Source organism: Bos indicus x Bos taurus, chromosome 1 (assembly GCF_003369695.1).
Source record: "Bos indicus x Bos taurus breed Angus x Brahman F1 hybrid chromosome 1, Bos_hybrid_MaternalHap_v2.0, whole genome shotgun sequence".
Taxonomy (NCBI): domain Eukaryota; kingdom Metazoa; phylum Chordata; class Mammalia; order Artiodactyla; family Bovidae; genus Bos; species Bos indicus x Bos taurus.
In genome coordinates, this window is record NC_040076.1 from 145,801,323 (window position 1) to 145,816,090 (window position 14,768).

Sequence of the window (14,768 nt, forward strand, 5' to 3'; positions counted from 1 at the left end):
ATGTTTGCAATGTCCCTTCATGTGTCCCTGCACTGGAGCCTCACAGCAGCCGCGTGCCCAGGCCCCACTTGGCCAGCCCAATCGCCTCCCCTGCTGTCCAGATTTGCCCGCAAGTCCCTGGGGCTCCGAATGCAATACCTACCTGGGACTGGAGGCTGTGGCTGCTCTGCATGGAGCGGGTGGGCAGGCTGGATCAGGAGGGCAGGGAGGCGGGGCTGGCCTGGACTGCATCTGGTGTCGGCCCACAGCACTCGGTGCTGGGATGGCCAGTCGTCCTTGCTCTGCCTTGTGGGCTCAGCCGGGCTGTTGCCTTGGCTTCTTCCTGTGCCTGGGGGGCTGCGGTCCAAGGACAGGAAGGGGCTTAGCTGCAGGGCCTGGGGACCGGCATCTTTCAGGTGGCCGCCCAGGTGCTGGGCACCTGGTGCTCCTTCTCTCACTTGCCCACAGTGTTCCTGGGTCTGCAGCCCCATTTGCACCCACTGATGCTGCCTGGTGCCCGGGCCTAGGTCTGCCCTGTAAGAGCCCTGGGGAGCCAAGGGTCCATGCAGAAGTGCCTGGGGAGGATAGGCAGGGCGCCCTGAGAGCTGGCTCCCTGCCAGGAAATGGGGTGGCTGCTCCTGACTCCCAGGTGTATCCTGTGGTGGACCAAGTGCCCATGTGCCACTAGGGGCTGACGCGTGCACAATCTGGGAGGAATGCCACCGGCTGGCCCTCGCCACCGAAGGCAAGGGTCAGCTGTGGTAGACCACAGGGGCTGAGGGGTCAGGCTGGGCCTCTCCTGCTCCCTGCTCTGCCCCCACTTCCACAGGGACCACTACTGGCTGGCCCTGGACACGAGAATCCCAAATGCTGTCCAAGGAATGGGTGCCACATGGATTGGCAAAAGATGTGGAGTCTGAGGCATTCAGGGGCCCCTGGCACTGACTACTCTGTGACGGTGTCCAGGGAAAGGATTCTTTGCAAAAATCCAGACTCCCAAGGCCTGGTTGAGCCAGGTGTCCAGGGACATTTTGTCCTAAAGGGAGTGAAAGTGCGCAGTTTGACTGGAACAGCTGGGCTGACTGGCTCGGGCTGGAGGCCTCAGGCAGTGAGACAAGGTCAAATGGTGTTGGTTTCTCGAACATTCCCAGACCGAGAGGGGCCACCTGGCTGTGCCAAGGCTGCCACCATGGAGGGCTCTGGAGTGTGGAGCTGGAGGTGAGACAATGCTGGGTGTGCATGTGAACGTAGCTAGGCGCTGCGCCTCTGTTCTGAGGTGGAGTTACCGCCATGGCTGGCTGGCCTGCATCCAGAGAAGACCGGGGCTTTGGGGTCTGTGGAGCAGTTGTGCTGGCTGGTGGGGGCGAGCCCACACTGCCATGAAAAAGTACCTCTTCCTTGCTGTGGGGGCCCCTTTCCTGGCTGGGAGGCAGCAGGCAGCAGGTCTGAGACCCTGCAGTGTCTGCGTCTGCCCTCAGAAGGTTCTTTCCCCACAGACTCTGGTCAAGGTCCGTGACACCCAGATGCTCTAGGGTGAAGCAGAGGTCGAGCTGTTCTTCCACGTCCTTCTCCAGCAGGCGCTCGATGAGGGTCAGCAGGGAGCGGTCTCCCTTCTCCTCCTCTTTCTCCTGGTTGTCCTCACATTTGTCATGAGACCCCCACCTCTCCAAAGCTGAGCCTTGAGAGGTTGGGGCCAGGCAGGACAAGTACTCAGATTCATCTTGCTGCCTCGTAGCTCCAAGGAGAGAGCCTGTGCACACAGGGCCCTGGTCAGTGGGGGGGCCCTTCGTTGCCCTGGTCCTCTTCCTGGCTGGGAGGCCAGTCAGGGGGCTGGGGAGGCTACTCTCATACAGGATGGCCTCCCCCGTGGTGAAGGTGAACGGCCCCTGCAGGGCTCGCTTACGCAGGTGATCCTCCCCCTCTACATCCCTGTGGTTAAGAAAACACAAGACCGAATTGGGGAATCAGTGTACGAATGAGAAAGGGGGCCCTGGCCAGGAGGCAGCAGTGGCTAAGAAACCAAGCAGATGAACAAGAGGCAGGGTATCCTCTGTTCCAGTTTTTACACCCAAGGAAGCAGCCATAACACTGAATTTGCTTCTTTCTTGTATTTTTTGGAGTATAGTTTTGGAATCTGAAATACATGTGGTCTCAGAGGAAACTGCTCATTTCTGGAATGAATATTCTAGAAATCCATGTAGAATTCCCTAAACGTCAAGTTTACTTTGAAAAGAATAAAGCATTACACAAATGCATACATACAACTTTTCTCACCAGGGAAAAATTTCCCTTTTTCTCCCTTTCCAAGAGATTCATGGTTCATGTCTGCTTGAAGGCTGCCCCAACTGTCATGGAACACTACGCTCAGCAAGGAGAGCCTTCCTTCAGTAGCCTGACTCCACCTGGAATCTCACATTTGGTTTGGAGTCCCACAAAAGAAAACTGATCCAGCTAAAATAGAGTGTCTTTCACAGAAGCTGACCAGCATGGCGTGGGCACAGGCTGGAGGGATCTTTAGAGAAGTTAGTACTTATCTAAAGATCTCTGCTCATGCCCTTTGTCTTTAACTCTACTTTGTCAGATATTATTACAGTCACTCTGGCTTTCTGGTGCTTATTGTTTGCATTACATATCTTTTTTTTTAAACATCTGATTATTTCTAATGTATTCATGTCATTATTTTAAAATGTGTGTCTTGTAGAAGACATACAGTTCAGTGCTGCTGTTTTGCCCATTCTGACAATCTTTGTCTTTTAATTGCAGTGTTTTATCCATTAACATTTAATAGATTTACTGACAGGCCTAATTTGGGTCTTCTATATTGCTGTTTGCTTTCTGTTTGTACCCTCTTTTTTGGGGGGAAGTTGTTTCTCTGTTCATGGCTTTTCTGCATAGGCACATGAATTTTTTTGGAGTACACTGGATTTTTTGCTGTATCTTTTGCCTTATACGTTTCATGGTTGCTCTAGGAATTACAATATACACCCTTAACATTTTGATGTCTACTTATAATTAATCTTGTGCCACTTTACATAAAATATATGCACCCTGCAACTGTGTAGTTCATGTGCTCTCAACACGCCTCTTTCATGCTAAGTTGTCGTCTATATTATATCCACATGTAAAAAATTTCATGCTATGTTTTTGACTTTAAGCAGTCACATGTATTTTGAAAAAAAGAGAGAAATAATTTTATGTTTATTCACATGTTTACTATCTCCTGTTCTCTCCATTCCTTTTTCAGCTTCAAGGCTTTGGTAGGTGCCATTTCCCTTCAGTCTGACACCTTTCCTTCAGCATTTCTGGTAATAAATTCTTAGCTTTTTTTTTTTTTTAAAGGAAAATACCTTTAATAGCTACCATTCTTAAAGGGTATATTTACTGGTCATAACATTCAGAGTTGACATTTTAAAAAATGTCAACTTTAAAGATATTGTTCTAATATCTTCTGATTACCATTGTTTCTGGTGAGAAGTCCACAGTAATTTAAATCACTGTTCCCCATATTTAATGTGCCCCTTATCTTAGGTTGCTTTCAAAGTTTTCCCTTGATCTTTAGTGTGCAACAGTCTCACCAGAATATGCCTTATTGTGGTTTTCTTTGTATTTATACTGCTTGGAATTCACTGAAGTTCTTGAATCTGTAAAGTTAAAGCTTTCACAAAATTGGGGAGGTTTCTGATTATTATTTCTTCTAATATATGTATATATGCACATTATAAATACTCAAATGAAAATTATATATACATACATATTTTTTTCTGCCCATTCTCTCTGTTACTTTTCAGAGATTTGATTTAACCATATGTTAGACCATTTGGCATTGTTGCACAGATCTCTGAGACTGATTATATATTTTTTCAATCATTTTTTTCTTTTTGTTACTCAGATTGGATAATTCTATCAATCTAGCTTCAAATTCACAAATTCTCCTGTCATCTGAACTTTTACTATAGACACTATTCAAATTTTTCTGTTTTTTACAGTTTCTAATCTTCTGCTGAGAATTCTTATTTTTTCACTCATCATAAGCATGTTTTCCTTTGTGTCCACAAGCATAAAGTTGCTATGAAATTCTTATCTAACATCTGAGTCATCTTAGGGTTGATCTCTATTACTTTTGAGACTTTCTTTCCTGTTTCTTCATATATCGAGTAATTTTGGACTTCATTCTTAACCAAACGATAAGCAATTTTGGGTTTTATATGGACATTGTGAAAACATATTGTAGATATGGATTATTTTATGTTCTTCCAAAGATCAGGGATATTTTTGTTTTACTTAACTTGGCTACACTGAAAACGCGAACTCTGTTTCCTGTGTCATGGCTGACAGCTGAGATCTTTCTTCAGTTCTTTTGGCCTTAAAGTTGGCAGCTTGAATTCTAACCTACACATGCATGGTTCAGGGGTCAACAGAGATTTGAACTGAGTTTATCCACAGAATTTGAGGGCTCCTCCTTTCTGGTTCTCTTTCTAATGGAAAGAAATTTTTAAAAATAGAAAGTTTTTATTTCTTCATTTGATGCTGCTGCAATTACTATTGTCTTTGCTGTCTGGTTTTAGTGTCATTAAGACCATAAGTTTCCTATTCGAGTTTTTAGCTGTCCAGCCCAAGTGCAATCTTCTCTAGACTGAAAGCAGTGTAACCCAGGAAACTCACTCTGTCATTCCCTTCTTTCAATCACTGATTCTCCATGACTATGGTTAATGGTTATTATTGTTTTTAACATTTTGTCCAGAAGTTTCAGTTATAGATGTTGCTGTAGTTTTACTTATGGGAAGGTTGATGCAAAAAGAGCAACTTTACCATTACCAGCAGCAAAACTGTTTCAGGAAATTTAAACAAAAACAGAATCAAAACTGAGTAAATTCTCACTGTAAACAGTATGAGGTAGAGATTTCATTTTCCCCATCCTCCAAAAGGCTAATCTGTTCCTACAAACTCACTACTTTGTTCTGTCCTTGTGGATTTAAAATGCCTCTTTAACTATACTTTGTGTACAACTCTTTGTGACCCCATGGACTGTAGCCCACCATGTTCCTCTGTCTATAGAATTCTCCAGGCAAAAATACTGGAGTAGGTGGCTTTGCCCTTCTCCTGGGGATCTTCCTGACCCAGGGATCGAACCCGCAGTCTCTTAAGTCTCCTGCATTCCCAGGCAGGTTCTTTACCAATAGTGCCACCTGGGGAGCCCGAATGGTACTTCATGTTCCATATGTCCATCCAGATCTGTTTCTTGCCACCCTGCCTCTTCATTGCTCTGTCTACCTGATTCTAGGACAACTCTTTGCTAAAACTGGTGTAGCATTAAGCCTGGCCAGAGAATAATTTGGTACAACCTTTTTGAAAAGCAATTTGACAATATTATCAAGAGCCTTTGAAATGTTTAAACACTTTGACCTAAAAATTCTACTCTTTTTTTTTTTTTTTCCAGAAACCTAACCCTTGGCTTAGAGGGTGGACTGATGTGTGTATCTGAGAAGGATGCAGGGCTAGACTGGCCTTAAGATCCACTGGGTCATCTCCACGTGGCTTTTGTCTCTCTTATTCCAGCCTTCCTGTATGTCAACCTTGACATCCCTCTGGAGATATAATCACTGGCAGTTGCAGGCGTATATCTGTTTAGCATCCCTTCTACGTCTTTATGTTGATTTCAGGGAGGGCCCAAGATCCTGCCAGGCCCTTAATTATAACATTGGAGCTGTGGCTTCGCTTTCTGTGTTGTCTCCGCCCTCCTACAGCTATATTTACACCACACTTCACAAGGTCACCTGTTTCTTACAGGAATTAAGAGAATCTCTTCCGACAGTTGTTTCATGATTCACTTCTATTTGGGAAACTGTCTTCTGTACGCCAGGCACTGGAGCTCAGGGGTGTCTGAAACACGGAAATGAGCAAAGACATCAGACCCAAGACTGTAGGGAACGGTGGGGCCTGTTCCCAACTAGAGGGTACATCCCCACCGCTACTCAGCACCGGTGAGTGGGGCCAGGCAGAATGCCAGGTCTTTCCATTTTTCAGAGGAGCCAGAAATCTAAATCTGTATGTAAATTTTCTCCAGTCTGAAAAAAAATTGGTAATTAATTCAGGCATTTTCTAAATCACAGTCTAGGCTAAATAATACATCGTTTGCAATCTCTTTATCTTCTCCAATTCCTTTTTTTTTAATTTAATTTAATTTTTTTTTTTTATTTTTTGAAGCCAGGAGAAGGGGACAACAGAGGATGAGATGGTTGAATGGCATAATTGACTCAATGGACTTGAGTTTGAGCATCCCTGGGAGTTGGTGATGGACGGGGAGGCCTGGAGTGCTGCAGTCCATGGGGTTGCAAAGAGTCGGACACGACTGAGCGACTGAACTGAACTGAACTGTTTTTATTTCCAGGGTCCTAAATCTCCCCTTTCCAAGTGTTCCTAGCATGGCCCTCCCCACGTGGACTCAGGGACTCTTGTCCCTTCCTCTGCCCACTGTCTACATGCTCCCATCCAAGCCCTCTCGTCTATACCTTCATAGAAACTCTAGTCACCATACAACTTGTACCAGGGATTTGGTGGTTAAATTTTATCTCCAAAAATGTTAAAAAAAAAAAAAAAATTCTACTCTTGAGACTCCTTCTAAGGAAGTCAGACTAGCAACCAGATATTTATATACAGATATTTCACCACAGTATCTCCATAATAATGAAAAACTCTTCCAAATTTTAATATTTAATGAAGGGCCATAATGTATTCATATATTATGTAGTTATCAAGATAATTATGGATACTTCTGATATGAGAAATTGCTTTTAACTTATTATTATGTGGAAAAATCAGGACATAAAACTATATATAGGATATAATTTCAAGTATGAAATTTAAATATGTGCCAAATATACCAGAAGGAAATGTACCAACATACTGACAATTTTCCCTTAGTAGGATGACAGCTGATTTTTATATCACTTTGCAATGGTTTTCACTTTCTACAAAGAACAAGCCTTACACACTTAGTGAAACAAACATTACTAAATGAACTGCTGGTTCCTGAACTTCTTGCTTAGTGAATCCAAAGAACAACATAGCTGATACGAGTCATAGAAAATGCGCACTAAGACCCTCTTATTTTTGCAAGGCAGCAAATTGAGGCACATTTACTAAGTGCTTTTCTGAGGCCAGGGTGGAATCAGGCTCAGAATCCAAGTTGTTGGACACATCTTGAATTTCCCAATGATCTAAATATTACTCAGTGAGGCTGCATGTTCAGGGGCCGAAAAGTTTGTTATATGTGGCATATTTTGGCATTACTGGATCTCTGATCCAGAATACAGTGCTAATGAGACCTGGGCCAGATAACTTATTTGGGCTCTTTCATCATTCCCTACATTTCGCATCTCGACCATCCATTTTATACAAATATGTCACAGACCCAAATGGGATCCGGCCATGTAGATTCACAAGTTGGAAGAGAACTTTCTATTGCCTGACATGCTAGCAACATAAAAACAAAAATGAAACTAGACTCTTATTTGTATGCACATTACAAAGTATGTTGTGGATCAACAAAGAGGTGGGCATGGAGGATTAAACGTGAAACCCTGGTCTTCTGGAAGTGAGGGGGCAGATGCTGTGTTACTCAGGAAGTGTCCTGGTCTTGTGCTCAGCCTGCCCCACTGAAGAGCCTTTGACTCCCCTCCTCCCCGCAAAGCCACGCATCACAGATTCACAGGAGCAGGGAAACAGGGAGTGGAGAAAGCAGGTTGAAGGAACAGCATCTCTGAGGACAGGCAAGTAGCTTTCTGCACAGTGCAATGGAGCACAGTAACATCCTTTCAGTATCGTTGATGGCAGATTCTATACGAAACTGAATTCTGGGCAAATAGATTCCAAGAATTCTTTGGAACCAGCATTCAGGGTCTCAATGTGAGCAGCCATTTTGGTACCGGCCTGAAGAGACATGAGGGTGAGAAGTGGTGATCAAGGAAGACGTGGAGAAAGCCCACCTGGGGGAGCAGACGCAGAGAAGGCCCTCTGTGGGGCTCCTTCAGGGGAAAAGTGTCCGTGTACATGCTTGGATTTACTGCTCAATGGAGAGGCGCCCAAAGCCATGCACGAGTTGTCGTGCCAGACTCTGCTTCCCAGACTCCACCAGCCTGCATCCCAACCCCAGCTGGTTCCTATGCATTCACCCCCACGACCACCCCCAGTGGAGTACTCTATCTACTCTAGACTTGGAGAAACTGAGGGCCATGCTAGCCTCTTGTCCAAAGTCCAACAGCTGGAGAAAAGCTGCAGGATGTGGAGCACCTCAGAGGTGGCTGGACTCACTGCAGGAGAAAGAGCCCAGCTCACAGGGCGCACGGCCCTCAATTCCAGCAGGGTCCTCACTTCCGGCTCTTCTTACTACAGAGTCCTCCGCTACATCTAGGTCTTAACTTACTCTCGTGTCCTGCTTTCTCTAATATCTGGGCCTCGTTTACTACGGGCCTCTCACTTACGTCAGGGCCCGCTGTCGCGCGACGATGCATTCCGGTCGGCCGCCGCGGAACACCAAGTGGGCATTGGACTGCACCCACAGCCAGCCGGCCCGCTTGGTGAGCAGCCGGAACACCGTGAGCCCGCTCTCACCTGTTCGCATCACTGCAGAGAGAGAGGCACGCTCGCTGTGGAGCCGGGCCACACCCTGCCCACCCCGGGACCCTGGGAACCCACCCCGCGCGAGGGACAGTGGGCGGCCGGGAGCTCCGGAGACGTGTGGAACCTCCAGCTTGCCCGGCCCAGGGTGGACTGGGGGTGCCTCCAAAACTCACTGCGTGCGTGATTCTCGGCGCAGTACATGGCGTCGGCCGCGTGGATGAACTGGTAGCCGGATCCCTGTCTGCAGAGTTCGCTGTCGGTGTAGCCCAGGACCACCTTGCCTCTGCAGAAGAGACGCCACAGCCTGACCTCCCGGTCTCGAAGTGGAAAGGAACATTCACTGCCCTACCCGGTCCTCTGAAGCAAGACCCGTGTTCGCCCAGAGGATCTCACCCTGGACTCAATGCCAAGGACACTCTGGGTTCAGAGGGGGCAGCTGTCCCACAGCAGGGCTGGGGCAGGACCTGTAAGCAGCTTCCACACTGAAAAGGCTGTGGTGCCCTCTTAGAGCCTTGTGCCACACAGGTATTCCAAAACTGTTTTAAGCCTATGTTTGTTTACCTCGCTGGATCTAAAATTATTCATATAGGAGAATCAGCGGACTTTTTGTCAAGTTCCACAACTTTCATCCGAGGGCTCTGTGACTCCCCTAAAATTTGCAAGTCATAGTACCAAGGATATATTGGGTCACCTGTTCTTAAACCAGTGCTTTCTAGAACTTGTTCTAAGAGGCATTGGTACTGAAGCCTGTTGATTGATGTTTACCCAAGAAAGATCAACAGTCAAATAAATCTGGGAACATTTGCGTCAAACCTAGTTAATTAGATTTCATGGTGGGACCTCTAGGAGTTTCACTATGATCTGTTTCTGGAAGTCTCTGAGGGATTGCCCAGGATTTGCTGTGTGCATCACTCTGACGCAAACGCCATATTCCTGTGTGGAGAATCTGCTGCATTGCCCCTACAAACACCACATTTCCTACCGACTCACTTTGCGGAACCCATTTGGACAGGACTGGACAATTGTTCTTGCCTTCCTTTGGTTCTAGACCTAGGATTTTGGCCATAGCTAGTCGAAGCACTCTCAGGTCTCTATGAGTCACGATTTCTGGTCACAGGGATGTACCTGGAATCACAGGCTATAGGTGTGAAGTCCAATTTGTGTTTTGTTTGGAAAAATACATCTTTGTTTTGGAGCTCCAGGATGGTCAATGGCTGGCGAGGTGTTGCCACAGCAAACAGGGTGAGTTGAGGAGATATGGGGATGCCATCTTCTGAGCTATTGTTCTTCCCAGGGAGGAATTTAAGATGGCCATGGAAATTCAACTCCTAGAAAAAGAAGACCCCCACCCCCCCAAACATAATGAATGAGCAGGGAGAAGAGAATGTTAAGTAGCTAAAACAGTGGACATAAATTCCCCTCTGGAACTCAGAGTGTCCAGTATCCTTGGGGTTGAACAGGCAGGATCGCTTCCTCCTTCCTCCCCTTTCCACAGAGCACAGGCATGCTCAGTTTTGGAGCCTCCTCATTCTTCTGTTCTGCTTATCAGGCCCTGATCATTTTTCATGGCTTCTCTGTCCTCCCTCAGTGCCCTGACTCATGCAGTCTCTTTAAAAAAAAAAAGAACAGAGCTGCAGAGTATATAGTTAATTGAGCTGTGAGAGGGTATTCAGTTCCAGGAGTTGGTAGGCGTTGTTAGCTTATAGCATATTTTGGTGATGGTGAAGAAGGTGGATGTTAATATCCTGAGTTTACCTGGGATTCCCCACTTTGGGCTGTATTAGAGGTAACGTGCGTGTGTGCTAAGTCACTTCAGTCGTGCCCAACTCTGCGACCCTATGGACTGTAGCCTGCTAGACTCCTCTGTCTGTGGGATTCTCCAGGCAAGAATGCTGGAGTGGATTGCTGTTCCCTCCTCCAGGGGATCTTCCCGACCCAGGGATCGAACCTCCGTCTCTTGCATTGGCAGGTGGGTTCTTTACCACTAGTGCCACCTGGGAAGCCCTACCAGAGGTAACAAGTGTAAATCTCAAGCAAATATATCCCAAGTCTTAACTAGGCAGAGGAAGTTTCAAAAGACAACTATATCTTAAATAGTCTGACCCTCTGAAATCATAGTGAGCTGAAGGCCAGAAGGCCTTCCTGGGATGGTGAGGAAGCCTGGCCCAACCCTTCCATCCAAACAGAGCCATGCATCCGTTTAAGAAGTTCCTGACACTTTAAGTACAGTGTGATTACCAGAAACCCAGAATTGTCCAGCAGGCAGCGGAACCGACAGACAAAGTTTCTCTCAAGGTAAGAGGGTTCCTCCAAGGACAGATGCTGCAGGCTGTCACTGGAGGTGCCACCGAGTGGACAAAACTTTTTCCTAGGTAGAGCTGGGAAGACAGAGACAAATGAAGAGTCTTCATCAGAAAAGTCACTATCACAGAGCTGAGACATCTGTAGTCTTGGAAGAAGCTGGTGGGTGGAGACAATGGGGAGTCACAAGCCCTGTGGCCAAGTGAAGCTTCCTCTTCCCCAGTAGACTGACCTTGATCAGCCACTCAGGCTGGCTTTCTCTCATCAGATGATCCTCGCACTCCTGCAGGCTTACCTGCCTTATGTTGTCATGAGAATCAAGATAAAAATGGGATGATGCACCTAAGTATTAGTCATTCAGTTGTGCCCGACTCTTTGTAATCCCATGGACTGTAGCCCGCCAGGCTCCTCTGCTCATAGAATTCTCCAGGCAAGAATACTGGAGTGGGTTGTCATTTCCTTCTCCACGGGATCTTCCCGACCTAGGGATCAAACCTGGGGCTCCTGCATTGCAGGCAGATTCTTTACCATCTGAACCTCCAAGGAAGCACATAACATATATATCCAGCAACCTTATTGGCTCTACTGTTGAAATATACCTTGGAAACAACTATTTCTCACCACTTCCACTTTTACTGTGCCAGGCAGTCATCGTCTGGGGATACATCTCCCCCTTATCAGCTGGGGAAAAACCTTGGTGGTCAAGAGCATGAAGACTGAAGCTTCACCTGTTGTGTGACCCTGGGAGAGTTATTTAACCTCTCTGTGGGCCTTAGTTTTCTTATCTGACTTAACAAGGTTGTAATGAGAATTAAACACATTTATGTATATAAAGCACTTGGAATAATGCCTGGCATGTTGTAACCTCTACGTAAGCTGGCTGCTATGCTCATCATTTTTTCCCTGTTTTAACTTTGCCTCAGCCTTCTAACTGGTGTCCCTGCTTCCACTCTTGCCCACTATGGTCTGTCCTCTACTCAGCACAATAGGTCAGATCACGTCACTTCTCTGCTCAGAACTCTGCGCTGACTTCTTACCTCAAGGTCTAGAGTGGCCTGCATGGTCTGTCTGCTCCTCCGTCTCCTGTTCTCCCCTTGGCTCTCTCTGTGGCCTCCTTGCCATTGCTCAGCTATGCTGAGTGCACTTCTGCCTCAGGGCCATTGCACCTCCGCTGCTGTTTCACCTCCACTGCTCACTCCCATTTATCCATACCTCTTTAAATGGCAGCATGCCCACCTGATAACTTTGGTCTCTCCTTACTTAATTTTAGTTTCTTCTTGATACTATATCCCACCAGAAATGGTACATAGCTATTCATTAAATTTAGGCTCCACTGGAAGAGGAACTTTGTCTCTTTTGCTCACTGCTTTATGCCTAATGCCTGGAACATAGCCTGGCACGTAATGGGCACTCAGAACACATTAGTTGAATGAAAGGATGAACCAAATGGAGTAGAAATGAACATTTTTCTCATTCTTATTTTCTGCAGTGAATGTCAGTTACTGCCACTTGTAAGGAAAAGAAAATGCTGTGCACAGAAAAGTGACATGATCGTGTAATCTACTAGGAAAAAGCACTTTCTGCTTTTCACCTTTTTTGGTGGGGGCTAGTTCAGCCTCATCTCTTTCCTATCCCAGGAGTTTTTAGGCAAGTCTTCTCAAAGGGTAATAAGAGGATACTCTTGGGGTTAAAAATCCATCTAAGAACCATCTATGCTTCATTAGGAAGTCAAGGATGAAAACTCCAAGTCTGTTCTATTTTTCTGTAATTCTTAACCTGACAAGTCAGATTATATTTACACTGGTAATACTAGTTTTCCCTATGTCACATGAAAATTGATTTATCTAGACTTAAATTCTGCAGAAGAGTAAGAATAGTTTAGCAATATTCTAGCAACTTAAACGTTCAATGGGAAGAATGAAGGGAAAGGCTTAATCAGAGTGTGATCTGATAAATTTTACTACTGTTCTTTCTTAATCTCATTTGATAAAGCCCCTAGTCCAGTGCCTAGCACATGGTGGTGTTTTAGTCGCTAAGGCGTGTCCAACTCTTTTTGCGACTGTAGCCCACCAGGCTCCTCTGTCCATGGGATTTCCCAGGCAAGAATACTGGAGTGGGTTGCTACTTTTATCTCCAGAAGATCTTCCTGACCCAGGGATCGAACCCACGTCTCCTGCATTGGCAGGTGGATTGTTTACCACTGAGCCACCTGGGAAGCCCTAGTACATGGTATGCCCCTAATATACACACATGTATAAAGCATACATCCACTTGAATTTGGTTTAGGAGTGCGGTCTTTAGGCATTTATCTGGCATATATATAGCACTGTTATTAAACTAAGGGCTTCCCTGGTGGCTCAGCTGACAAAAAATCTGCCTGCACTGCAGGAGACCTAGGTTCGATCCCTGGGTTAGGAAGATCCCCTGGAGAAGGGAACAGCTACCCACTCCAGTATTCTGGCCTGGAGAATTCCATAGACTGTATAGTCCATGGGGTCACAGAGTCAGACACAACTGAGCGACTTTCAGTTTCAGTTTATTAAAGTACTATCGTATTTTGTTTTTAAATTTAATTTTGGATGACTTGGATCTCTTGCTGCACATGGGCTTTCTCTAGTTGTGGTGAGCAGGGGCTCCTCCCTTGTTGGGGGGCACAGGCTCTAGGGTGCATGGGCTTAGTTGCCTCTGGGCATATGGGATCTTTCAGACCAGGGATCGAATTTGTGTCTCCCGCACTGCCAGTCAGATTCTTAATCACTGGACCATCAGCAAAGTCCTTTATCTTTATTTTGAAGAATATTGCCACGCATATATTTATAGACATGGGTAGAATGCTGGACAGGGAAGCCTGGCATGCTGCAGTCCATGGGGTTACAAAGAGTCAGACATGACTGAGTGACTGAACTGAGACCATTGAATGGTTTCTGCTACAAGTATGTAAGTAGCAGTTTCTGCTGCAAGTATGTAAAGGATTAAAAGAAAATTTAAAGTATGAAGTTATATGCAAACTTTCAGAGTATTCATTGTTAAGGGCATAATTTAAGCTTGGCAGTATCAGGAAATATATACAAGTCTGAACTTCAGATCTTTGTTCCTTGTCCTTGTGACCCTTGCCAGTCAGAATGGACAGAAGTAGAGGCACAGAAGGAGCCCACACAGAGGCATGAAGCTCAGTACTGAGGACAAGATTCCTCCCTTCAAGGAGCTGATAATCTGATGGGAGAGAAAAAAAAAAAAAGATGTATTTCATCAAGTGACTTTAGTCCCTGGACTTAAGCTGATTTTCTGTTCTGGAGATGGAGTCTGTGTGGACTGTCTTCGGTGGAGGCAGCTTCAACAAGAGCAGGACTGGGATCAGAGCAGCCAAGGCCGAATTGAAACAAAGCTGCATGTCGCAAGGTTGTACAACCATACTTGTAAGTTCATTCCTGTTTAGTATTTTAGGCTGTCTACTGCAAAAAGGAAATCATTATTACTGTGCAAACACTGGCGCATGACTTCATTCTTTTCCCGAGTGAAACATCTGTCTTTTGAATATTTCATTCTTTTCTGGCCACACTTCACAACAAAACAGAAGAGTCTTGAGTGCTGGGTGAATGCATTAAATGTGCTCTAAATCCTTGGAGAGTGGACCTGTATCTGGATTTACAAAATGGCATTGACTTGTGAACAACAGTGTTGCCTTTTCCCTGTGGTATCCCATCAGTCAGCAGTATGACATGTGGCCAGGCACAGATATGAGCCCCCCCACCAGCTCAATCATTGTTCAGGGATGCACCTCCCTGGGCAGCAGAATGTTCACTTCAGCATGAGTCTTGGCACTCACAGTCGGATCCATCTGGGCAGACCTCAGTCTCATCCATACATTC

The 14,768-nt window shown here is 45.8% G+C and overlaps 1 protein-coding gene across 1 annotated transcript in view; it reads right to left on the reverse strand.

The window, feature by feature from the left end:
* Window positions 1-731: 731 nt before the first annotated feature.
* LOC113898293 (aryl hydrocarbon receptor-like) overlaps window positions 732-14,768 on the reverse strand; it is a 43,166-nt gene continuing 29,129 nt past the window's right edge. The window contains exons 7-11 of the mRNA XM_027551300.1: window positions 10,837-10,976; window positions 9,724-9,926; window positions 8,772-8,881; window positions 8,460-8,601; window positions 732-1,908 (exon numbers count right to left, since the gene is read on the reverse strand). Coding sequence (XP_027407101.1) covers window positions 732-1,908; window positions 8,460-8,601; window positions 8,772-8,881; window positions 9,724-9,926; window positions 10,837-10,976 — 1,772 coding nt within the window. The remainder of the gene's footprint in view (window positions 1,909-8,459; window positions 8,602-8,771; window positions 8,882-9,723; window positions 9,927-10,836; window positions 10,977-14,768) is intronic.